The sequence below is a fragment of the Ambystoma mexicanum genome, chromosome 3q, assembly GCF_040938575.1.
Source record: "Ambystoma mexicanum isolate Mex_15411 chromosome 3q, UKY_AmexF1_1, whole genome shotgun sequence".
Classification (NCBI taxonomy): Eukaryota; Metazoa; Chordata; class Amphibia; order Caudata; family Ambystomatidae; genus Ambystoma; species Ambystoma mexicanum.
This window is the reverse complement of record NC_090926.1, coordinates 317,797,402-317,823,507: the sequence shown is the minus strand read 5'-3', so window position 1 is coordinate 317,823,507 and position 26,106 is coordinate 317,797,402. Positions and strand designations below refer to the sequence as shown.

The 26,106-nt window shown below is 47.4% G+C and overlaps 1 protein-coding gene across 6 annotated transcripts in view; it reads left to right on the top strand.

The window, feature by feature from the left end:
* The window catches only part of PRPF40B (pre-mRNA processing factor 40 homolog B), a 1,091,929-nt gene that overhangs the window by 957,625 nt on the left and 108,198 nt on the right, over positions 1-26,106 (top strand). For all 6 annotated transcript variants that reach the window (XM_069653885.1, XM_069653882.1, XM_069653883.1 and 3 more), the window contains 2 exons: positions 9,407-9,523; positions 13,691-13,828. In XM_069653885.1, coding sequence (XP_069509986.1) covers positions 9,407-9,523; positions 13,691-13,828 — 255 coding nt within the window. The remainder of the gene's footprint in view (positions 1-9,406; positions 9,524-13,690; positions 13,829-26,106) is intronic.

Below are 26,106 nucleotides of genomic sequence, written 5' to 3'. Positions count from 1 at the left end.
CACTATCAGTTTCGAGTCCTGCCATTCGGCTTGACCTCCGCCCCGAGAGTCTTCACCAAGTTAATGGTAGTGGTGAAAGCGCACCTCAGGACAGGGGGGATTCACGTCTACCCCTACCTGGACGATTGGTTGATCAAGGCACGTTCTGCCGAACAAGCACTGGACCATCTGAAAGTCATCTGCCATTTCCTCCACAGACTGGTCTTCTCCCTCAATTTAAAGAAGTCACAAATGACACCTTCCCAACAGCTCCAGTACATAGGGGCTGTATTAGACACATCCTTGGGAAAGAGCTCACCTCCCAAGTCGAGGGCTCAAGACATTCTTCAGATGGTTTCCATATTCCAAAACGCCCAAAATCTCCAGGCCTACGATTTCTTAAGGTTGCTCGGCTTCATGGCATCCTGCATCTTTCTAGTGCCAGAGGCACGCCTGAGGATGAGATCCCTTCAATGGGCTCTAAAGACTCAATGGTCCCAGTTCTCAGATCAAATGACGGATTTTCTTCAGATTCTGAACAAGGTTCTGCAGGATCTTCTGTGGTGGACTTGCACAGAGAATATCTTAAAAGGAGAACAGTTTTGGCAACCATGGCCAGAGATTACAGTAGTGACGGATGCCTCACTCATGGGGCGGAGAGCTCATGCCAACGAGCTGACAATCAGCGGTCGTTGGTCTCCATCGGAGTCCAAACTACACTTCAACCTTTTAGAGCTGAGAGCAATCAGACTAGCGCTGAAGGCTTTTCTGCCATCTGTCAGAGGAAAGAATGTCCTGATAATGACAGACAACACAGTGGCCATGCATTATCTAAACAAAAGAAGAAGTGTAGGGTCACTACCTCTGTGCAGAGAGGCAATGCGGCTCTGGTATTGGGCAATTCAAGAAGGAATCTCCTTAACGGCAGTTTATCTAGCCGGGGAGGAGAATATGAGGGCAACGCTCTGAGCAGGCAGAGCACGGAGTCCCACGAGAGGGAACTGACGCAGGAAGTCATTCAAGAGATCTTTGCACTTTGGGGAACCCCTCAAGTAGACCTATTTGCGACCGGAATCAACCGAAAGTACGAAAGGTATTGCTCAAGGGAATTTCCCCCGAGAGGAGCCCAAGGGGATGCATTTGTGGTGGAGTGGAACTTCACACTATTATACGCATTCCCTCCGATTCCCGTCATTCCTCAGGTCATCAGAAGAGACGTTTCAGAGACCGCATGATCCTAATTGCCCCAGACTGGGCCAGGAGAACGTGGTACCCGAACCTTCTAGACATGTCCATCTGTCCTCCGTTACATCTTCCTCAGAGAGAGGACTTTCTCTCACAAATGGAAGGCCAGGTTGTCCATCCAGAGGTCAAGATTCTCAACCGTCACGCTTGGTATCTGAAAGACTGAGATACAAGGATTGGGACCTTTCAGATGACGTCATGGAGGTGTTGCTTTCGGCAAGAAGGCCAGCAACAAAATCTCTATACCGTTGCTGTTGGAAAAAGTTTTGCAACTGGTGCAGAGAAAAGAATGTTGACCCTTTTCTATGTTCCATTCCGGAAGTGCTGTTCTTTCTCTTGTCTCTAGCACATAGACTTCTAAATGTTGGGACCATTAAAGGTTATCTTGCAGCGCTTTCCATTTTCAATCACTCGTTGGAAGAATGCTCCTATTTCAAAATTGCCTTAATAGTACAATTCTTAAAAGGACTCACCAATGTGTTTCCTCCTTACCCTTTCCACATACCAATTTGGGATCTTAATCTGGTTCTAAAATTCTTAATGTGTGCCCCTTTTTAACCCTTGCACACTTGTCCATTAAGATTACTAACATGGAAAACTGCTTTCCTAGTTGCTTTAACATCTGCAAGAAGAGTGAGCGAACTGCAGGCACTGTCTTCTGGGCCACCCTATACTGTGTTCCATAGAGACAGAGTGGTATTAAGGGTTAAACCCTCACTTTAACCTAAAGTTGTGTCCGATTTTCATTTAAATCAGAAAATTGTTCTATCCGCATTCTACCCTCCACCCTCTTTCCATCCTAGTAAGGAGGAGGAAAGATTGCACAGGTTCAACCCGAAAAGAGCTCTAAGCTTTTACATTTCTAGGCTTTCCAAGCTTAGAGTAGATAATAAACTTTTCATTGGCTACACCGGAAGGAAATTGGGTCAATCGGTGTCAAAACAAACCATATCAAGTTGGATTGTGCTTTGCATTTCAGAATGCTACAGATTGGTGGAAAAAAACCCACCAGAAGGCTTAAGGGCCCATTCCACCAGAGGCATTGCCTCTTCGGCAGCCCTTCAAAGAGGTGTTCCCATAAAATCCATTTGTGAAGCAGCAACTTGGTCATTGCTGCACACTTTTTCAAAATTCTATAGTCTGGATGCTTCCCAGTCTAAGGAGCTGAATTTTGGTAAAGCAGTTCTATATTCCGCCATATAATGGTATCAAAAATCTACTCCCTCCTCCAGAGAATTTTCTATACTGCTTTGGGAGTCTATCTAAGATGAGGAGTACGTTGGAGGACACAATCCATTCGAAGAACAGGTTACTTACCAACTGGTAACGTTCTTTCGATTGGATGTTCCTCCAACGTATTCCTCATCGCCCTCCCATCCTACCCCTCTGTAGATTTTCCGAGGTATTGCCACTTCAACTCTCACAAGCCTAATACCTGACTACCAGCACAATCTACACAATAGAGCAAGAGGGGGAAAACAGGAGGCCAACGGGCGCCGCATGTGCTACTTGTATACCCGATGACATCACCCTCGACGCGTGTCGAGACATTTGGTCGACCTAAAACTGGTCGAATGACATTTGGTCGACGCAATTTGGTCGAAAACCAATTATTTATTTTTCGGGTTTTCGTTTTTTACAAAAATGGGTTTTTAGAAAAAAAAGGGGGTTGGGGGGACCCCCCCCCCCCAAAAAAAGGGTGAAAATAAAAAAATAAAAAAATTCGACCATTTGGTTTTCGACCAAATTGGTTCGACCATTTGTCTGGTCGACGAATTTTTTTCGACCAAATGTCTGGCAACCCCCTCGACGGAGGCCTTAGAGGGACCATCAACCCGACGACATCGACGCACGGCCCCCTCTACTGAGAAAAAATTTCCAAAGCAGCTAAAGCTGGATGGAATACATCTAAGATGAGGAATACGTTGGAGGAACATCCAATCGAAAGAACGTTACCAGTTGGTAAGTAACTTGTTCTTTGCAGTGACCATCATGAGCTTCATGAATAGAGGCATCTCGACCAGGCTCCAAGACTGATTAAAAGGTTAGTTGGTTCAGGCACCTTTTTACAATTCAGTACACTATTGAGCGTTCTAGTAAAGGAGAGTACTGATTCAGCTTCTTTATTATATATTTTTTGCAGGAAATCAGAAAGGAATAACAACCCAATATTCAAACCTGAAGAAGGGCGGAACGCGCCCGAAACGCGTATTTAGAGATAGGTCACAAGTGACAGTAGTGGTCACAAATACTGAGTGACTCATTCCTATCAAAATATTGGGATTGTGGTTAAATGGAAATGTAAAGTTATGTACTCATGTAACAAATGTGTTTAAAATAATAGTGATTCTTCCAGAGTTAAACTCTTTGTTAAAAAATGTAATGCTATGATTTGTAAATACGTGTGTATGATGGTGTAAAAATACACTGGTATACTTTAATAGAAAAGGCATATAAACAACAATACTTTAATTTAAAGTTTGAATTATTTTCTAGTTGAATTATGGAATTTGCCTACCGGGCTTCAAAGAAAGATTGCAATTATTTGCTCATTGCTGTGCCCCAGTTTGTTCATCGGGGTTGTTTGCGGTGAATCTCCCAGTTTTCCAGCAAGGTTTCAGCCCAGCAGAGCACCCTGTCTGGCTACTCCAGTCATCTGGTCGCTCTGACCAGTGGGAAGAAAGAGAATGACAAGCAGAGAATTTACACAGCTGCAAGGAACGCTGCGCACCGCCAGAAGACATCACACTCTGACCTCCAGCAGCTGCACCAGAGCTCCACAAAAGGAACTATTAATACATGCTTCCAAGCGGCTTCCTGAAAAGCCCAAAGTACTCTAAATACTTAGCATAGAATTAGCTGTAGTGCCCATGCCGACACAAACTTGAACACTTCCCAACGTGGGCAGCCATCTTGCCGGGACGCCGGACCTGTGTAGCAAAAAGCGTTGGCCTTAGTCCCCTTTTTATGTATTATGTCATAATTGTTACACCTCCTGTGTGTGTAAATCAGGAGGAGATTGGCCAGGGGAGAAGACCAATGGATGAAGGAGAAGGAAAATAAGAAGGTGGACAGGAAACATGAAGGTGTGGGATGTTTGGGCGAGGTCAGAGGAGGAGGAGAAAGAGGTTGCAGACCAAAAGACCAGGAGAAGGAAGGACTGTTGATTTCACTTTGGAGGCATTTTAGAGAGAAGGTGAGATATTAATTGGTTAGAGGAAGTGGTACTGTGTGCTGAGAGGTCGTGTAAGGTAGCTGAGAGTGAGTATTAAGAGAAAGTGTAGAGAATGAGTGGAAGGTGATTGAGAAAGTGAAATGATTACTGTGTAGACGGTGGGGTGAATTAGTAGTATAGAGTGGAGTAGTATTTGAGTGGAGAGGGGAGAGTGGCAGGAGAGGGAGTACAACATAGTAACATATGCAGATGGAAGTAGAGTGTAGACAAAGAGAGAGACATCAACAGGACAATCGAGGAAGTACCAGGAGAGAAGGAGAGAGTGGAGTCATCAGGAGAAGAGTATTGGAAGGAGGGTAGACTACTGGTGAGAGATAGGGAGAGGAATATCAGGGTGTGAAACGAAGGCGATAGAGTGGTGCTTGATTGTCTGGAAGGTACAACCCTACCACCCCTTAGAACTAACATCATCATTAGGGTAGACCCAGCCTAGGAGGTCCCAGATCAAGGTTAGACAGAAAAGGCAATTGCCATTAGGTCCTCACTGATAGTGAGGCAAAACGTAGATAGTATGGGTTAACTAGCTCTTGACACTAACCTTTGCTGTATGGACGCCTCTGTTAGAGAGGCCACAGTCTCTTTCTAGATGAGAGAGAAAGTGGCAGCCCTTGGATCCCTTTCAAGAATTTCTAATAAAACTTTGAACCATTTTTAGGAGTCGGCGTATTCTTAAGGCCATCTGTGACAGTGTGTTTTTTGAATGTACTCTTCACCACCCTCACACTATCTTAAGTGTGATCCTTCCTGTTCAGTCACACTCCCTTGATCGAGTTTGGCTAGCCATTAGTGCCTTTCCCTTTATACCAGAATAGGGTGACCTCTCAGAATCTGTCCACAGGGCTGATTCTGAAAGTGCATCTGAACAGGCCGCTTGCTCCACTGTCCAGAAGGTGTTCATGTTCATCTACCTTCAGGGGCTTGCCTGTGCGGCTTCACCTCGTTATCCAAGCACCACATACTTCTGATGTCCCGGCGAGCTGTTTTCCCATGCTGGACCTAATGTTTGCTGCTCAAACTGTAGGGTGAGACCCGACGTAGAGACTACTAGCGTTGTGTCCTGCTCCACTCTCTTCAAAGTGCAACCTGTGGCCTCTGGCCTGAGTCCCTATTGCTCGATTCTCTGTTCAAAGGTCGATGGGTTGCTGGTTCATCGGCTGTCCTTTTACAGTGGGTAACTCAGACCTTAGCTGGGCTTGTGGGCACATTCCTCAGTGGTCAGGATATTTGTTTTCTGGCCTTCACCATCCTGATGCTAAACAGACCCTTTCATACTTGTGCTCCGAGGACTCATCGCTGCAGGCTCCGCAACATCATGTTCAGATTGCATCTCGTAGTTGGATCTTCATTATAAAAGGGGGAGAGAGTAGGGAGTTGAGGAGGATGTGTGAACAGAGGAGTTATTGGAGAGAACATATTGCAGTAACACGAAAGAGGATGTAGAAAGGCAGGGAGAAGAGGTTGGAGAGACTACTAAGAAGAAAGGCATGGTGATGATCTGGGTGGAGGTTGGGAGAAATAACAAAGGAGAAGTTGAAGAAAGTATTGGTGAGTCTGCTAGTAGGTACAGGAGAGCCAGAGTAGAGAGTAGAGTTCAAAAGGTGCAACAGCGATCCACCTAGGCATGAGAATATTGTGACCCATCAAGGAGGAGACTGGGACTTTGGGCAACAAGGCCACGACCCTGTGAGAGAAAGATGGTGACAAGGCTGAGGTAAAGTCTTTCGGCAAGCTTGCTTTACCAGCCTCTTGGCAGAAGCCTGCAGGTGTTTCCAAGCACTACCATGCCTCTGCACCTACCCTTGTTTGTGCCTAGCGTGCTGGCACAAGTGGGCCCAAGAGATCCTTTAAAAGGGATTTCCACAGAACGGAAAAGCTGAAGACAGGAGTCTAGAATGCATGCTGGGACACTTAACTGTGAACTGGGCATATTCTCTTTTGAAGGGAACCCAGATTGAGATATATCAATTGAGACCTGGAACTATTGAATCCAAGGAGAAGCCACCCTGTTAGTTAAAGTTTTATATTGCATGTTTTTAGTTTGGCCCAAATCTGCAACACATACCAAAAAACCCTGCTTAAACAGTAGAGTAATTATTCTTACAGAGGCCTCTGAGCTTCACTGAAAGTCCAATTGGTCTTTGTGGACATTTGTAAACATTTTATGCTCCTGTGAGATCATTTCTGTATTTTTCTTTATTCTGAACAGTTATTTTAATGTACTTACCAGTAAATATCTTGATTACTTTTTCACAGCTTTTTTTGTATGAATATATATTTTTTATTTATCAATTGTTTACTGTACCTTAAAACCAGCTTTCTCTTTCTGAAGAGTTTCCTTGACTTTTCAGACATTCTATCCCTTAGGGAGTCCTGGTAAGTCAGAGGGAACCCTCTGTATACCTAATAGGGTTAAACATCTGACCCCTAGAAAAAGGTCTTAACATAAATGTCCCTAACACAACACTAGGGCAGAATTCCTTGTGTAGGATTCCTTTGCATTGAGGGACCCTCCACGTTATGCTGGATTCTATGGTTTCTGACCCTCCTTCCCCACCCAGCCAAGCTTAATGTGAAGCCTCTTTGAACTATTGGTTAATTACTTTTCTGCTCTGCCTTAAGAGTCCTTAAAACCCCAAAGGCTGGGGTTACCCAAAAGTTGCCCCATGTTGCATATCTCCTCTCTGTTAGTCATGTTGATATACTTGTGGTAGCCTTCCTTTGTGAAAAATGGCCTTCAAAGTATGGAACCATTTGTCCAGCTGGTGTCCTCTTGACTCACTCCCAGAGGAACCCAAAATAAAGGTGGTTTTTGTCTTCCTCAAAGCCCGGAGGAGTTACATAAATATGTACTGTTTCTTCTTTGTATATGTTTGTGTGGGTGCAGGGTAGGAGTGTCATATATGGCCAAAAAGATTCTGTCTTGCCAAGCTGACGGTTGTAGCAGCCTGAACCAGTTCTGACTCGCAGGAGCCTGTCTGTAGAGAATGTGAATTTGCTCTTTTGTGTAAAACCCCTCCCTGAATACTTGGATGCCTCAATTGGTGGCAAGCCATTGGCTGCCCACCAAATGTTTGAATGTAGCCTGGTGTGTCATTGGTTACTGGGGTCACCCCATCTTCCTGTATGGGGATAAAAGAAGACCCCCCCTCCCTATGCCCTTGCATCGCCTTTCTGTGGGAACACAAATCTGCACACCTGAAAGGCCTGCTGCTTGTGAAGGGGACTTGAAGCTCTGCACCAGCATCCTAAGCAGAGCAGAAAGGTCCAACAGCAAAGTGCTGCCTCTCCAGCAATCAGGAAGGAAGTGATTTTAGTGTTCCTCCATCGGATCCAGCTGGGCCATCTGGATCACATCTCCTGCCCATAGGTCCTGTCTCCCTTAGGCTGCTGGCCAGGCCTTCATTGCCTGTCTTAGAAATTCAAGCTCCTTTGCTGCGGACGACCCGGCACTCCTAAGTGACTGCAGGGGCTGATTTTCCTCATGCTCATCTGTGAACACCTGTCAAGCTCCCTGGTTCCATCTCCCCATCAGGGAAGGTTCAGGGGCTGGCGCTGCCTGATGTAGCATGATTGCATTACCGAACCTGCAAACGAAAGACTCTGAGTTTGCTAGCTCCTCTCTAGTGTGCTTCTGAAGATTAATATTCAATAATCCTACTTTCCCGGGGTGTCCTGACACCAGCTGCACCATTGAAACCTGCTCCCGAGCCAGTGGACATCATAAGAACTGGGCATCACCAGTGAGCACTAACTGTGCAACTCTTAAGACTCGACACCTACTTCTTATGCTGATGGCTCGGACCAGTGGCTGAGTTACCAGAGAATCTTAACTAATTCATCCTCCCTGAGATTTTGTGATCCCCTTTGCACCATTGAAGCCTTTTAAGGTCCCTGGAGAACCTTACCTCTATAACACCCCTGGGACTGTGAACTTCACCTGCACTGGAACTGGCTCCTTGACTCTTGTTTTTATTGTTCTTCCTTCTGGTGCTACTGTAGTGCTTTTTTATCTTGATCCTCCTTTAGGAGATCCCTCTTTAGAGCCAAGGGCCTCCCATTGTTCAGATCTGACAGGAACATTGGGACTGCAACTGGTTGTACTTTCCATTAAAGTGATACCTTTCCCCCAAAAGAACAGTCTTTTCTGCAAGCCTTTGTGCCAGTCTCCTACATTGAACTGCCTTTTCTCTTCCTTTCTGAAACAATAGAAAACTCCTTACTTACCTTTTAAAAGTTCTTTCCGGCCTTTGAAAAAGACTTTCCCGAACTAGCAAGAACTTTTAGAGACTTTTTTGCCTATTGTTGCTTGATTTAAACATTTTCCTAATAAAGTTTTGCTTACCTGTAATTGTAGTGAGGTTTCCCTTTTGCCTTATCCATATAAAGATTGTATTTTTCTAATAATATATTTTCCAAACAATATTGTATTGTGTGTCTGTTGGATTGTTTGCTTTACCATCGGACACCCTGCTCATCTCCTGAGTTAGGTCTACTGCTATTTTGCCACCAAACATTTGGAGAGCCTAGTATAATCAAAATGAAACACTCTAAGTGAGGTGGATGTACCTGGGTCTGGGAAATAGTACCTATGCAAAATCCTCTTAACACACAATCCCCAACTTCAACCATATTCTGTCCCTGGTTTGTCTCATCTCCTGACCCCACACCTTCTACCACCCCCCCGCCACACCAAGACTGCTGTCTCACAAGTCCTCAACTGTTTCCTTTCCATTCTGCCTCTGCAATAGTCCTAACTGGTACCTCTCTTGTTCCTTGACTGCCACCTCTCGTGTCCAAGCCTGCCCGTCCCCTTTGTCACGGACTACATCTTATTCTGTTCCCACTGCTCTTGGTTCCCCTTTGCCTGCCCCAGAGTGTGTCACCCATGCCCGATCACCTATCATCTCATCACCCTCCCAACTAACAGAGTTAATTTTTCCCTTGTAGGATCGCAGCTTTAGTGTGGAAGTGAACACAACATTTGAAGACTTTGCTCATATCATCAGTTTTGACAAGCGAGCAGCCACACTTGACGCAGGAAACATTAAACTCACCTTTAACAGTGTAAGTTTATATGGAAGAGGCTGACAATGGGCAGAAACATAGGTGTGGCACAGATGTGAAGAGATGAGGACGGGAATATGAGTTTTTATGCGTTTGACTGTTTAGCAAAACACAGTGAGGGAGCAGAATTGGAAAAGTAGGAACAGGAAAGAAGAACGGGTGTGGGAGAGAGGCAAGCCTGATACATGATGTTATGGCTTAAATGGCACTGCTATCGCTCCAAGACTACTTCAAAGCATTGCAGTGGCAAAGATGGTGAACGGGTGACACGAACTGGAAGATGGGGACATCGAGTTATTTTATTCGCTTGTAATGCACACAGAAAGTATTGAATCCTCTCTAGGTGTGGCCTTTTTTAAAAGACCCTGTGGGCAGAGGGAGTGAGGTAGGAAAAAAGACATCCAGGGAAATCATCTATCTATCTAATCTATCTAACAATAATAAAAGGGCAGATGCATGTTTGTTCGATGCCATCATGCGCAGTAGAGGCTGCCAGAACGCACAGAATGCTCCGTTAGAGGGAACTGTTGCCTTAGGATATTGTGAAGAATCCACGGATCCCTCACTGAATCCCTGGCTAAAGTCTCCTTCCAAGTGGCCAGGGGGATGCAGGTGCTTCCTGATACCATCCCTGGCTGCGGTGTACTGCAGGAGGATCACCTCAGAGGAGACATGGCCCAGGGTGGTCAGGAGATTCCATGGGATGAGACACTGTATTTTTCCTCTTACAGGAAGATTCTTCCCAATGTCCCTAAAGAGGTAAGAAGATCTAGGGTTGTGAACCCTACGGCTATAACATCATAGCAAACTATACCAAAATAAATATCCTGACTGGTTTCACAAACGAAATATCTTTTTCAATCCCAAGGGTACTATGTAAAGGAATATGGAAAGGTTGTCTTCACTAAACCATCTTCCTCTCTAATAGCTCATTCTTATAGCCCCTCTGTTAAAAGTCTTAAGGGAATTATATCTACCCTTACAAATAATTCAAAAGTAGAAAAACCTAACTTTGTTGAAAGAGAGGACAAAGCCCAGAATCCTACAGGTACTTTAATGAGGAAGAGGGCTGAAGAGGCATGCAGATGTAGCAATCAGGCAATTAAGCCTAGGAGCCATTGCAGCAGTCAGGCAATTAAGGCTAATAGCCACACCTGAAGACATTTGTTGAACCTGTGAGGCATAAAAGGTCCCTCAGGAAAAGAGGAGTAGAAGGAGCTGCAATGAGATCTGGAAGGCAGGCTGTTTGTGTATTTACTGTGTTATAATCAAACATTAATCTTTCACAAAATTAAAATTATTAATTTTTGTACAATTCATCAAAATAAGTTTAATTAAAAACAAACCAGAATAAAATTACAATACATTATACATTTAAATGTACATAATAACATTCATATTTTATTTGCTTTGATTCAGTGTCTAGCAGCATCCTAATATTTTCAGTGGTTAAAAATACTTCATTGCCCGCCTTTATTCTTTCCCACATGTCATCAGTATCCATAAATATACATTCCATAAATATTTGGTTCTAATTTCTGTCACTCCTGTACAGGTTACCATGATGTGCTTCAGAATCTGTATGCCTTCTACTTGACAATATCTACATGTATCCTCTGTTCAAACAGTATTAAAAGATCTAGCTGATAAAACATCTCCAGTCAGTAGGAGATTTAAACAAAATCATAAAATACTTTCACAATAAAAAGGAAATGGATATTGCTCAAGATAATTTGGCAGCATTCCTAATGGTTTATCTACTTGTGAAAAGGTGAATACAAATAATAATTCCTGACCTTGTCAATACTGTCAATCCAATCTTTTTCTCGAAGACTTTGTTTTACTTGTAAAAGTCTTCGGGTGATTTTCCCAGAGGCAAAGAGAATTGACTTCACCAATTGTTCCATCTTTAATATAAACGTATTTGTCTTCAAGCTCAATACTATCAGCAGATCTTCATACAAAGTAGCTTTAGCAGGGAAGATAATTTTTCTAAACTCTGAGGTCAACGCCAGGTAAACCATGAGCGTAATGACTGTAAACAAGTTCAAACCACAAAGATCTGATTTGGACAGAAGGCTGGGTGTAGTAGTGGTAGCAGAGAAGAAGCACGAGGCTTCCAAATCATGAAAGTGGAAGAACAGAAGGGACGCTGGAACATGGAGACAACAAATTTCACCTTCAAGTTCTGAGAGAGTCCTGTTCTCCCAAAATCTGAAGTGCAGAGGCTGCACAGTGAAAGACGTGCAGGACACAACGTTTTCCACATGTGAGCCTAATTGCTGTGCTTGCAGAGCCGTGGAAGTGCAGGAGACTGAGGTCAGAAGCAAGTGGCAAGCCGAGGGCCTCGGGAGGAAAAGGAACTCCCAAGTTAATTGTTGGAGAAGGGTGTGGATCCCCAGTGAGCCAGAAGCAGCATAAGTAGAAGAGGAAGTCTGTGAAGCAGTTCAACATGCAAAACCAGTGTCTATGAAGCCGGTGAGTGAAACACAGCATTCTAGTACACTGCGCGAGCCTTGCCGGTAACAGTAGCCAGCTCCTATATGACAAAGTCTGATGAACAATGTAGATACTGTAACTACCGAAGTCCAACTGTTGATTAAAAACTGTATGTTTTGGACAGTGGGAACCTTATACTTTCTTTTTGAATTGTGGCAAACAATCGGAAGAAGAGACACGTCATCATAACCAGGATTACCTTTGATGCTTTTTCTTTTCTGGAAGCTGGAAGGGGATATTGTCATCCAGGAACCAAGATGTGTTACCAGTGGATTTTTGCATGATGAACTTTTTCTTTGACTTTGAACTTTCAGGAGCTGGTTCAAAACCTTTCTTTTTTTTTGCTTAACATTTTGGAGTCAACTTTGAATCATGGGGAAGGGATCTTAGCCAGGATAGGAGAAGGCCATTCAGACATTGGGCCTCATTACGGGTTTGGCGGTAGCCATGCCTGTAACAAAGGCACGGCTGCCGCGGGACCCGTGATTTTACCGGGCCCTGCAAATGGGCAATTACCAGGTCATGCCGAGTTTGGTGGACCCGGTAATTGCCCATTCGCGGGTGCCAGCAATAAGGGACTCCCCATCCCCATTCGGCCCCACAGGGCTGAATGGGAATGGGGAGCTCGGATGCACCGGCACCATTCATAACAGTGCCGGTGCATCCACGAGTTGTGCTCGCGGGTGTTGCTGCGATACCCGCGACCACAACTCATAGTATGGTGGTACGGTAGCAACGGTGCCGGTAGTGATACCGGCGCCGTGCCTTAACGCCATACTTACAATGAGGCCCATAGTGTTGATATTGTTTATTATATTGTGTTGTTATATAATTTACTTTGTATGTTTATTGTTTAGTGTCATGGCCAGCTTTCCATGCTAGGGAATGTCCCCTTAGCCTTTAGCCTAGGTAGGGAATTCCTCTGTAGAGTAGGGCAAGCAAGGTATTTTCTTTATATAATTTCTTTAATAAAATGGCATACTTTGAGAAACCCACAAGCAGTTGTCTGCATCACATTACTGACCCCTCACAATGTGCACTGGTCCAATTCGCATAGCTTCGTCTGTTGTCACCACTAGAGGGAGCTTTAGGTGTAGGATATATAGTGGTCCTACTGTGTGAATGAAAATGTGCACTTTGCCCGTGTATACTGATCTGTACACTAGTTGTTTAATACTTGACTGTGAAAGTTTAGGTGATGGGGAGCAATGGCTAATGGGAGTAGAAAGTAGTAGCAATGAAAAGTTGACAGAGGGCCACTGTGACTAGTGGAGGCTGAAAGATGAAATGTTGAGACTTGATGTGTTGTTGAATGGAGTCTGTTGACAACTCTGTGCAGAAAGTTGAGGTGCTGAGACTATGAATTATTCCTAAGAGGAATTTAGTGACCATATGGGGACCAAAGGATTATAAAGTGTTACGGAGGTACAGTCTACAGTGCAGGCCTAGAGATGTAATGCTAAAGTTGTATGCTGTCAGGAGTAGGGTGTGGCAAGGCTGGTATTAAACATTTTTTTTGCCGGAAAAGAAGGTTGTCAGTAGAGGCAGAGGCCTTGAGTACTGAGAATGTTAAGGTCAGGCAAATACCATTGCATTGTTATTCCAGGTGGGTGGTAGGTTGTGGCATAAGGATGAAGCTGTGACTAACTCTGATTGTCATGTTTTTAGTTGCTGGAGAAAGCAGAGGCACGGGAACGTGAGCGGGAAAAGGACGAGGCCCGCAAGCTGCGGAGGAGAGAGGCTGCCTTCAAGACCATGCTGAAGCAGGCGGCCCCTGCTCTGGAATCTAACTCCAACTGGGAGGATGTAAGCATTAACTGACCAGTGCCTTTAGCCCTCCACTTCGTCCATTACCCCTTTCACCTAAAACTGGAAGATTGTCAGGGCTATGTCCACTCACCTGTACTGGGCCAGACACCTGTCCCCCAAACTTTGCAGTGGGTTCCAGAAAACCTTTCATGTTTCCTGCTCTGTTATTCCACCAGAGCCTACTCGAGTGAGCTGATATGTTTACTCTTCATACCCAACTCCTGTAATGCAGTTTCCACCACAACCTTTGCACTAGATTTCCTTCTGTCCCTGACAGATCTACAAGGGTTAATACTAACTCCCCCAGTAGACATGGTCCAATCCATAGAAACCGATTTCAGACGAGCCCACAAAGGACATTTGAGCACCTCAGAGGGATTATCATTAAGGATGTCAAATACCTCCACACTATAGAAAGAGCTGTTCCGGGTGGCAATACGCTTCATCTACCAGCCCTGAACTTGATAATTCCACCTTCCTCTGCTTTTTGTCTAAAGTTTGCTTAATCCATCTTTGATACAGGATAACATAATCCATATTCAAGAAAACATTTTTACTTATGTGTGGGTGTGCGTGGGTGTGTCGCGTGTGGAGCTGGATAACCTACCTAGACTACTTCCCCTGTAGCCCTTGAGTCATGTTAGCCTTCGACTTTGTCGCCCTTAGATAAATAATCCTGTGCAAGGTTTTAGAATATTTACCACTTTAGACCATTGTCCACCTAAGGTATTCAGAGAATCGTGGCCTTCTTGCATACGTTCATCCTGTTTTTCGGTATGAACAATGACCCAGAGGACATGAGAGAGGCCACAATCACTCATCTTTTGAAGGAACCCTCCCTGCGGCTCTTTCTTGACAGCAATTAATCACCCTCATTTTCTTACTTTCGTTGGAAGCAATATACCTACAAAAAGAGATTATATCACAAGTTCAAACGTTTTTTTTTTAATCCTCTGGTATATTTACCCCATTTCAGGTTGGATTATATCCTAACAGAAGGAATGGATCTGCTCTGGTCTCAGTCACAGGCTACCTATTTGGTGACATCAACATTGGAGGCGTCTGTGCCTTGGATTCTTTTTTAGATCAATCAACAGCCTTTTGAACCATTGACGATTTCCTTCTGGCACCCACCTGTGACAAGTGGTTCTTGGAGGCACACTGTTCAACTCGTGGAAGTCCTTTCTGCTATTTTGCTGCCCCCTTTTACCTCTGAACTCCTGCTCTTGACAGGCAATGTTAAAGAGGGCTCATCACTGTGGCCCATTTTGTTTAATTTCTACATCCGCCCTCTTGCTCAACTCAACGGGCCTCATTACGACCCTGGCGGAAATCGCGGTGCTAAATGCACCGCGGAGCACGGCGGAAAGCTGCCAATAGCGCCATGGAGGTTGGCGGATTTTCCGCCCCATGCCGACCTTGGCGGGGCGGTAAATCCCCATTCCCCATTTTACCCTTCCCCATTCCCATTTTTGCCCCATAGGGTATAATGGGAGTGGGGAAGGCGTTAATTACGCCACCGTAAAATACGGTGGCGTAATTAACAACAAGGTCCCGTAGCGCCATGGATTTCTCCGCCCGGAAAAACCAGGCGGAAAACGTTCCATGGCGCTACGGGAACTCGTAGTAGGGCGGACGGGTCCGCCGCGAATAACGCTGGCGTAAACCCACTCCGCCAGGGTCGTAATGAGGCCCAACATGTTTAACTATTTTCAGGTTCATACATACACACGATACCCGGGTTCTTCTCAGCCTGTGTTGGTTTGGGTGAGCTACCCTACTCAGGACTAGCAATTCTGAATAAATGTCTGTCTGAAATCCCACCTGTTTAAATCATGGTGGGTGGCAGTGATGGTCTCTGGGGCCGTCAGATTGTGAAGCCCTGTTATGGGGATATGCTCCTTTACTGTTAGGAAACTGGGTTTAGAAATAGGGACTGAAATGTTCAAAATAGTCAGGATACAGATGTCTGAATACTGAAAGCATTCAGGTTGCAGGATGATCGTGAATGATGTACCCACTTGGGTTGCAGTTTCCTGATGCTGATTACAGGAAGCTAGATTCAGACTCTCTTGGTACAGAAGTGTACATTCTAAAATCAGTCACGATGCAGGATTTTTAGCAGTGTGGATGAAAGGATCAAAAGGCTGAAAGCAAACAGTGCAGTGTTGGGAATGCTGTAAGGAGACAGGCTACAGGATGTGAAATAAAGGATTCTGAATGCGAACAGCAGTCAAGATGCAGGATAAATAAAGCTCTGAGCATAAACAATACTGTGTTTGGAATGCCGGAAGCAATTAGAGTACAAGAGCCAGAATGCTGTAAGCAGTTAAAATACGTGTTATGTAGCATACACAAATGTGCGGTCGTTAATCCTGATAAACTAAATAAGTAATGATTCTTGAATGCATCTTCCTGGGGAAAGATAGGCGCTCTCTAGCATCGGGGAAGGCTTGACTTTCAACCACTTTGAGCAATGAACTCAGTGGAGAAACAGGCATCAAATCCAAGGAGAGAATTTGATATGGCTGGCTCGGGTCTAGGTACACAGTGGAGCAGGCGTTTCGAAACACTGAGAAAGGTGGTGTCGAAGAATATTTTAGGCATGGTCCTTTTCCGTGTGCACAGTTGCAGGCAGCTGCTAGGAAATAGAGCATGCACTCTATCCGCACCTTACAAGAGCGGTCTGTCACATGGCAGTTGAAAGCCCAATTCCTGCTGAATGTACTATCAGAATACACTGTGTTCCTGAGTTCATTGATGAAAAAGAAGCTGTTTGACCTCGAGGCAAGAATACAGGCACAACTTTAGCTCAGCGCTGCAACAGAAGAGCTTATTATCTGTGGTACCTGTGGCGCTGGCCCTTTAAGGGCGCGCACGCGACAGGGTGACGTTCACTCTGTCGCGTGCGCTGTATAAATAAACGGGGCATTCCCGGCGGCCGCAGAGCCACCGGGGAGCCCACCCGAGCAACATCACGTCTCCGTGTCAGTGTGTGGATGCGACTGGGGGGCTCACGGAAATGCAGTCCGAGTAACTGCTAACAGTGGCGACGAACGATCGGACCCATCCCCGGGACAGGCGGTGATATTTGCATGATGCGCGGATGATCCGAAGTGAGTGTATTTTGCAAAATCATGCCGGAGAGAGGGGTATGAGACACGTGGTTGGCGGCCATCTTGTTGAACAGGCGCTGGGAGGTCACGGCTTCGAAATGAAGCGCCAGTGAGCCATCCAAGCCTAATTTTTGGACGATCCAGTGGCGGATAGCCACTAGAAGCAGCACATGTCATTTTCATAGTGAGTTATTGACATTTTCACTGTTTTTCACTGAGTACTTGGGTGAAGCACCAAGGAAGGCCTGCTGGTTGCACACCTTGGGGCCCACCCTGCTCAATTTTTGGATCCTCCACATCTGCCTGGTCACCTGATCTACCCATCGTGGAACTGCCGTTGCCTGGCTGCATCTGAAGAATATTGGTATCTGTGGGCTGTTTGTGGCTGCATTTCAGGACCATTCTCTGCATAAGAAAACTGGTGTGTGTGGTGTTGAGTTGCGGTCCCATTCTTTGGACATCCCTGGGGTGCCTGTGCGCTTACTACCATGAGCCAAGCTGCAGCGGCTTCGGCTGCCCCTCAACAACCGGCTACTCCTGCACCACAGCCACCACCCATCCTGCCACCAAGACCTTTGCTGAAGCCACCTGGGGCCCTACAACCAATGCCTGAGTTTGATGTCTCAGGCACGCCATCAAGTATGGGACCGAGGTGGAAGATGTGGATGGACAGACTCGAGATGTACTTCAGGGCCACAATGGAGACTAGTGATGACAGTAAGTTGGCCACCCTCCTGTACTCTGCAGGCCCTACGGTACATGAGATATTCTTATCCCTGCAACCTGCGGATGGGTCGTTTGCGGCGGCGAAGGATGCGCTCCACAACCATTTTCTGCCCATGGCAAATGCAGATTATGAACGTTTCCTCCTGGGGGCGGCGCGTCAAAAGGATGATGAGGCCCTTGATGTCTTCTATGGGAGGTTGCGCAGACTGGCGGTGCCGTGTGCGTGGAATGACCCAGACACCATGATTCACAACCGACTCATACAAGGGTGTGTGTCTGGTAAACTGCGGCGCCAAATCCTGCGAGAGCCTGGCATCACCCTTCCCTGCATCCTGGAACTTGCCAGGTGCCATGAGGTGTCCGAACTGCGAGCAACCAGAATGGAGGCCGGAGTGCGCCCCAGCAAGCCGGATGACATCTGCACGGTCGGCAGGGGCCGTGGGCTTAGACGCCCCGCAAGTGGCCAAGGACCTAGAGTGCCAGCAGGGAATAACTCCTGCATGAAATGCGGATACGATCTTCCGCACCCAGCAGAGTGCCCGGCCGTGGGTGTGAAGTGTGGCCGGTGTGGGGGCGCGGACCACTATGCCAGGATGTGTAGGACCACAGCCCCGAAGGTGGTTCCCAGAGGACCTGTCCGGGCTGGTTTCTTCCGCCCCCAGAGGTCATCAAATGTCGCACAGGTGGACCAGGGCGAGGACGGTGCCCCTCAGGAGGGTGACGAGGAGGAAGAGGATGAAGAAAATGTGTTTTTTGTGTCCAGCATTGGCGTCCTGAGAAACCACTCCAAGAGACAGCCCAGGTGCAACGTGCTGGTCAACGGGGACTCAATACCAATGTTAGTAGACACTGGGGCTTCCGTGAATGTGATGGCCAGACAACACTAAGACTCGATGCAGACCTCTCCGGCGCTGGCGACGCCGAAGGCACGTATCTTCACTTTTGGGGGTGACCAGCCAATCCCCCTGGATGGACCAGTCAATCCCCCTGGACGGCGTGTTTGTGACAAGAGTCCAGTACGGCAACACATCACTCCGAGCCAGGTTCTACGTCACACCGGTAAGCAACAACACATTGCTGTGCTGTGCGACGGCCGAGGCCCTTGGAATGGTGATATTTGCATACTCGGTATACCTGGAGGACATACAGGTATTGCTGGGCAAGCACGCTTCCTTGTTTGAAGGAATTGGACAGATGGTGGGTGAACCTGTAAGGCTACACATAGATGAGTCGATCCAGCCAGTGGCGCTCAAGCATCGGCAGGTGCCATTGCACCTTAGAGAGCTGGTGGACCAGGAGTTGGACAACCTTGTCGGTTTGGGCATCATTGAAAAGGTGGAAGGCGGCACCCCGTGGGTTTCCCCCATTGTGATCGCCTGCAAGCCCAAACAACCAGATGCGGTGAGAATATGCGTGGACATGCGCCTCCTCAACAAGGCCATAAAGAGGGAGCGGCACCTGACCGCCACCATTGATGACATCATAACGGAACTGTAAGGGGCGAGGTTTTTCTCTAAGCTGGATCTAAGAGCAGGGTATCATCAGGTGGTCCTGCAACCCGAGTCCCGCTATATAACGACATTCACCACTCATCGGGGGTTGTACAGATATAAAAGCATGAGCTTTGGGGTCTCATTGGCTGCGGAGGTGTTCCAGAACATCATCCGAGGGGCGTTGGCAGACCTGGATGGAGTCCTTAACATCAGCGACAACATCCTGGTGTACGCCAAGTCTGAGGCGGAACATCTAGCGCGCCTCGCCAAGACATTTGGACGCCTTTGCTCACTGGGACTCACGCTGCATAGAGACAAATGCGAGTTTCTCAAAACGACCATTGAATTTTTCGGATTTGTTCTCAAGGCGGACGGGGTGTCCCCTGAGCCCCGCAAGGTGAGGGACATAAAGGAGGCCAGACCACCGGAGAATGTAGCTGATGTGAGGAGTTTTCTGGGCATGGTCACGTATTGTGGCCATTTCATCCGGAACTTGGCATCCCGCTCGGAGCCATTGAGGGCACTAACGAAGAAGGACACCGTCTGCCAGTCGGGGCTGCTTGAGCAGGCGGCCTTCGATGACATCAAAAGCGCTCTAGCTGCCGAGGACACCATGGCGTTTTTTGATCCGAGCCTACAGACTGAGATCGTCGTGGATGCCAGCCCCTATGGTCTGGGGGCGGTCCTCACCCAAGTCGGGAGTGATCAGGAAATCCGCCCGATAGCATACGCCAGTAAATCGCTCTCCGACACCGAACAACAGTATTCACAAATCGAGCGAGAGGCCCTGGCGGCGCTGTGGGGCTGCAGACATTTTCGCCTGTACATCTTGGGGCGACCAGTGACTGTGGTTACAGACCACAAGCCTTTACTGCCCATCATGGCTGGGTCCTCATCGAAGCCACCAGTGAGGATAGAGCGCTGGATGCTCGCGCTACTTGAGTATGAAGTTTCGCTGATATATCGTCTGGGAAGTAACAACGCAGCTGACTATCTCTCCAGACATCCGAGAGGGGGCTCCCAGGCGTCCACGTCGGCAGAGGAAGCAGATGAACATGTTCGGCTTGTCATTGAAACACCAACGCCGAACTCGATGCAGGTGGAGGAGTTGGAGCAGGCGTCTAAAAATGATGTCTAAAAATGATGAGTGTTTTGAAATACTGAAGACGGCCATGGGGCAAGGTGCCTGGAAGACTGTGTTGGAAGCCTTGGGCTGAAGAACAAATGAGGCCAAAGTAGCGCTGGAGCAACTCTGGCGGGTGCGTGAAGAATTGACATTCTCGGAGTCTGGGCTCCTGCTGAGAGGAGACAGGATTGTGGTGCCCCAGGCCAAGGTTCAGCAAATCATCGCCCTGGCGCACCAGGGTCATCAAGGCGCCCCCAAAACAAAGGCTCGTCTCCGCCAAAAGGTGTGGTTCCCGGAGCTGGAAAGGAGGGTGGAGGAGTTTGTGTCGTCTTGTGTGTGGTGCCAGGCTGCTTCACCGGCCCAGCGCGAACCATCAATCGAAACGATGCCCCGAGGGACCAGGCCATCGGAAGTCGTTCATGCTGACTGTCGGCCCACAACCAGGGGCACTCACTTCCTCGTAGTGGTGGACAAGTGGACTCGGTACCCCGAGGTCGAGCTTGTGGAGTCGGTGGCATTAGACAAGGTGGTGATAGCACTGGATAAGATCTTTGACACCCACGATCTACCCACGGTCCTGTGCTCTGACAATGGGGCGCCCTTCCAAGGAGAGAGCTTCGCAGACCTCATGAAGGTCTACGGCATCCATCATAGAAAGGTCACTCCACTCTGGCCTCGGGCCAACGGGGAGGCAGAGCGCATGATGTGCACACTAAACAAAGTGTTTAGGATCGCTCAAGGAAAGGGCGAGTGCCTACAAAGGGCGCTGTATGTGTTCCTGCGAGGATACCGGGCGACACCCCAGTCCTCTATTGGTGTGGCACCAGCAGAGGCACTGTTCCAGCGTTGCCCGAGAGACATTATACCTGAAGTGGGGGAGCGAGAGCTGGCTGTCATTGACAATGATCCGGTGGAAGAGGAGAGAAGGGCAAGGACTGAAATGGAAAACAACAGAAGAGATCTGAGACCCCCAAGGATTGCTCCTGGAGACGAAGTGCTGGTGCAGAATCGTCACCCACAGGGCAAATTGTCTCTCACGTATGAACCGGCCCCTTTGGACGTGGTGGCGGTCAAGGGGTCCATGGTGACCGCTTACGATGGAACAACATCAGTGATTAGGAATGCCAGCTTCTTTAAGAGACTGGGTGAGCCGAGGGCGGAGGTCATGGAGGACATGGACCTAGAAGAAGCACCGGACGAAGGAGGGGGTCAAACCCCCACAGTGGACTCTCCGGCCCGTGGGGGGCCAAGCAAAGGGACACCGACCGGAGAGGCTGGCAGGAGGTACCCCCTGAGAACAGGGCGTGGGAAACCTGCCCGCCTTACAGACTATGTGACAGACTGAGATGGGAAGGCTGGCCGGTAGTTCCGTCCAGGCCATTGGGCAAAGTGCCATCGGGGGATCCAGGGTGGCTGCCAATAAACGGGGGACGTGTGGGTGCTCTAATGTGGGCTGTTTAATGTGTGGTAGTTTAAACCATCCTTTTTTAAGTTTTGTTGTTATGGGAAAGGAGGAGTGTGGCGCTGGCCCTTTAAGGGCGCGCACGCGACGGGGTGACGTTAACTCCTTCGCGTGCGCTGTATAAATAAACGGGGCGTTCCTGGCGGGCGCAGAGCCACCGGGGAGCCCACACGAGCAACATCACGTCTCTGTGTCAGTGGGTGGATGCGACTGGGGGGCTCACGCAAATGCAGTCCGAGTAACTGCTAACAGTACCTGTTAAGAGGGTTTTTCGGGACCACCACTGGTATATGGTTCTGGGACGCCAACATTAGTGGGCCTGCCAGGTTTGCACAACGTCTAACCAGACGGTTTAGAATAACGAGATCAGGAGCTTGCATAGGATTTGTCAAGTAATAGATTTGCTACACAAGCAAGTATACTTATTTATTTAACAACACATGTGCATTCTGGTAGAGAACTACAAATAAAAACAATATTCCCATATATACAATCACAGTTAAGGTATCCAGCATGGAATTAATACAATTGAATATAGTATTGTTGCAAAAGCTAAAGTGGGGAAAAGGTGGTAGAATAATTATCAAAGGCCTTAACATAATATGAGGCAACACCAGCATACTGTAAACTTAATGAGTCCAGCCCTAACTAGAAACAAGTGTTCAACAATGTTCCAGTTAAGTAACCAAGTTTTGGATAGTTTGGGGGGAGATTTAGAAAATGACTCAAACTTGTCTCATTTCAGTAGACTGAGGCAGTAGAAATTGACAATTCATAATAACAAGATTATAGGTTTCCTGTGTAGGAAGTGTGCAGCTACAAATCATTGATGTCTAGAGGGGTAACCCAAATTAACAATGGGGGTCCTGGGAGTCTCTCTGCTGGACATTAGTCCCGGTTACGAGAGCCTTAGCCAGACTCTTTAGCTCACTATCTTTCACAGAAGAGGAATACCCATTTGCATATCATTCTTTGTCCTGCCCTGGGGCAGTCCAGCACCGAAATGCTAGGCAATTCTCCTCTAAACAAGAATACCAACAGCAACCCCAGACACGTGTTTCCGTCTGGTTGGACCTCATCAGTAGGGTGGAGCTGTGCCTCTCTAAGAATAGTGGTAGCCCAGCCAGGATTCCTATACCCAGGTTCCACCAAAGGTTGTACAGAACTTATCGCTCAATAGAAACGAATAGGGACCAGATGACACAAAAACATGTATTCTCACCAACCCCTCAATTCCTAATCAGGACGAACAACAATCTTACGCAGGTCCAGGCCTTTTTGGGACAACTGCCCTCAACGTTGGTTGCTGTGCTTGGGTCCAGGAGTCATGGGTGTAGGGGGTTCTGCTTGGGCAACTATGACAGTTGGGTTCTGTGCTTCCATTCTCTGTCAATGACCTCATGCTGGACTTGGGCTGAAGATAAAGAATGCATTCTGCTTCCGATCCCATGATGATGGAGGTTCACCAGGAATCCACAGTCTAGACAAGCAGTCAGTGCGATACCATGATAGAACTGCAGGCAAGAGGACAAAGAACTAAGGAGTCATGCTCCAGCAAGTCTTCTTGTCTTAGGAGAGAGCTGCAGTAGCACAGCAATGAGGTTCAGGTCCCACGAAAAGGGTGCACTGCAAGATTCACAGCCATAAGCTGTATGAGATCCAAGCAACAGGCGTCCCAACACTGGAGATTCTGTGCCAAATAGGGGCCCACGACTCTTGAGCTCAAGGAGGTGAAGGCAAGCGTCCCCAGATAGCACGACCCTCCCCGCAATGAGAGGCAAGAATGGACTCTCCCACAAATGGGAATAAGGCTAGGACCAAGTGCGTGTGAGCTTAAGGGAAGCTTTATCTAAGTCAAAATAGGGCATGCAAAGAACTCTGCAAACTCCGAGAGCGCTCTGTCTGACAATAGCAAAGACAGGCGTTTTTATTTACAAAAAGTGTCATAGGCACCTACACACTATAGGGGGCACATGTACATGGGGATTGGATGGCGTCGACTAACTATATGTGCAGCCGGGTTGTGTCTCGCCATGGTTGGTGGACACCGCAGGGTGCCAACGTGGGGTGGGCAGGTCAGCTGGGCTCATCCGGGAGGCGCTGTCCGGTCAGGCGTGGTCAGTGTCATTGATGGACGTCTTTCTTGGCTTTCTGCCCTAAGGGCCAGGCACACCCCATTCATTCAATGCTGCAATGCCAGTTGTCCTGTAAATCCTACAATAGGTTAGTCTACAGGTTAATATAACACAGGAGGAATGCGCATTAGGTGGGGTACTTTGGCGATACATCAATACAGGGTTGCTGTTTCCTGTTGACTAGGTATCATAGGCCACGGGGTCGGGTCTCAGGGCAGGGGGTAAGCTGTCCAGGCTTTGGGTCTTGTTAGAAGTCATGATGGATGCTTTTACATAATGTTGGTGCAATATTAGGTGTCTTCTTTTACAAGCGTCATTAATCTGGGGTGAACTGATGGGTCGTGGGACCTATGAGGGGGCACCTCTGGCCTCTGGTTATGGCCGGATTTTGCTGCTGGGCTGTAAATAATTCAGGTGGCTCTTCGTGGCCATGTGAGTTGCGGGGGAATCATGAATGCCTGAAACGGCTCCAGCCGAATTGGGGCAGGTGAGGCGGTGTCGCTCGGGCCTTTGCTTTCTCTGGCAGGCTTCAATGGGAAGGGAGGAGAGGTGGCCTTGGATATGCCCACAATGATATTCTTCTAGCAAGCTGCAAAATGTAAAACGAAGGGATTCGCATAATATAAAATGGCTAAAGGGTCACACATCTATAGCATTTACAGCAGTACATATTCATTTCAGAATTTGTTAACTATATCTACAACTCCATTAGTCACTATAGGGTAAGGATTTGCAATATTAGCAGTTTTAGCATCACACTGTAAACACAATACGTGAGGTAGCATTAGGGTTGGTGGAACACGCAGGAGCAACAGACCAATACGGTTGACAGCAGTAATACACATCAAACCTGTACATTTGCACTTGATGGCATTCTATGTATCTTATTTACATGAGCTCACAATACTGTCGCACTTGTGTTCCTTTGCACTCTAGAAGCATCAGGGTAGTCTTGACATAAGGACTTGGTATCATTCACTTTACATTACCCCTAGAGAGGCACATAGTAGTAGGCCAGTGACCCTGAGTGTATTGTGCATACTGAGGGGGTTTGAGTATTGTGACCATGTGGTCGCACAATGACACATTCGTCGGTTCGTACAGGGTTTGTAGAATTTTGACACGGAGGTCGTGCACGAGGGATATCATTGTAATGCAACATATGTATATATGTATATATGTATATATGTATATATGTATGAGCAGTTTCCTGGTGTGGGATTAAGGCTTTTGTTTCATCGAGGACGGTTTACAGTTATTTTCCAAGCCAGCCCCGCTGCCCGGGTCACTCTGAGGATAATGATGCACTGCGGAAGGTGAAAGATACAGTGTTTGCTCTAACACTAGCTCATGTCCGACTGGTCGTGGGAACGGGCTTTCAGCGGATCTGCCAGGGAGCGGAGGCAACAGGGTAGACAAGGACTCTCTAAAGGTGGGGGCCGTGCTGCAGCGCACAAGGAGTCATGTCTTAAGATGGTGTTCTGGTTTTCAAAATGGTTTCCTGGGCCTAGCCTAATACAGTATGTTTAGTCGATGTGTCGGCCAGTGGTCCACCCACCACCTGGTCCCTGGTGGCAGGGGGGCCCCTGATGAGTCATGGACATCACAAGGAGGGGACTGCAGGGGAAGGGGGGTCTCTTTGACCTGTCCTCCCATACATTTCCCCCCTTTCGTTACTTAAGTAACGAATACCGTAACTCCCCCAACCGCTCACATTCTTTTTCATCAGCCACAGCCTCATCCCACGCCGGGGTGCCCTTTATTGGCATCCAAGCCCTGCACACCCCCCTCAGGCTTTCCCCCTGTCTAGCATATTCGTCTGGGGTACAAGTTAGATATATACAATCCCTAGTTCCCTCCAAGTCTACCCACACCTCCTCATACCATTCCAGTTCCTGGGGCTCTCTAATTGTTGTGTGCCATAATCTATCTACTATATCCCCATTGCGGTATACCGGCACTATCTGGTATTTAGGCCCCGGCTCTTCACCTGTTTGCACTTGAGCTTCCTGCATAGCTTGCACTGTTGTGCCTCGAGCATTGCCCATTGTCACCATCATCAATGTACCATTGGGTACTACGCCTGCACAGCATCGAAGGCCCATCTGGCACACACAAAAAATTAGAAGTAAAAACACTACTTTTGGCATTAGTAGTTTAACAGTCAATCACAGCCATGATGGGACCCAGGAGAAGAGGTTATCAAACCATGTGCTT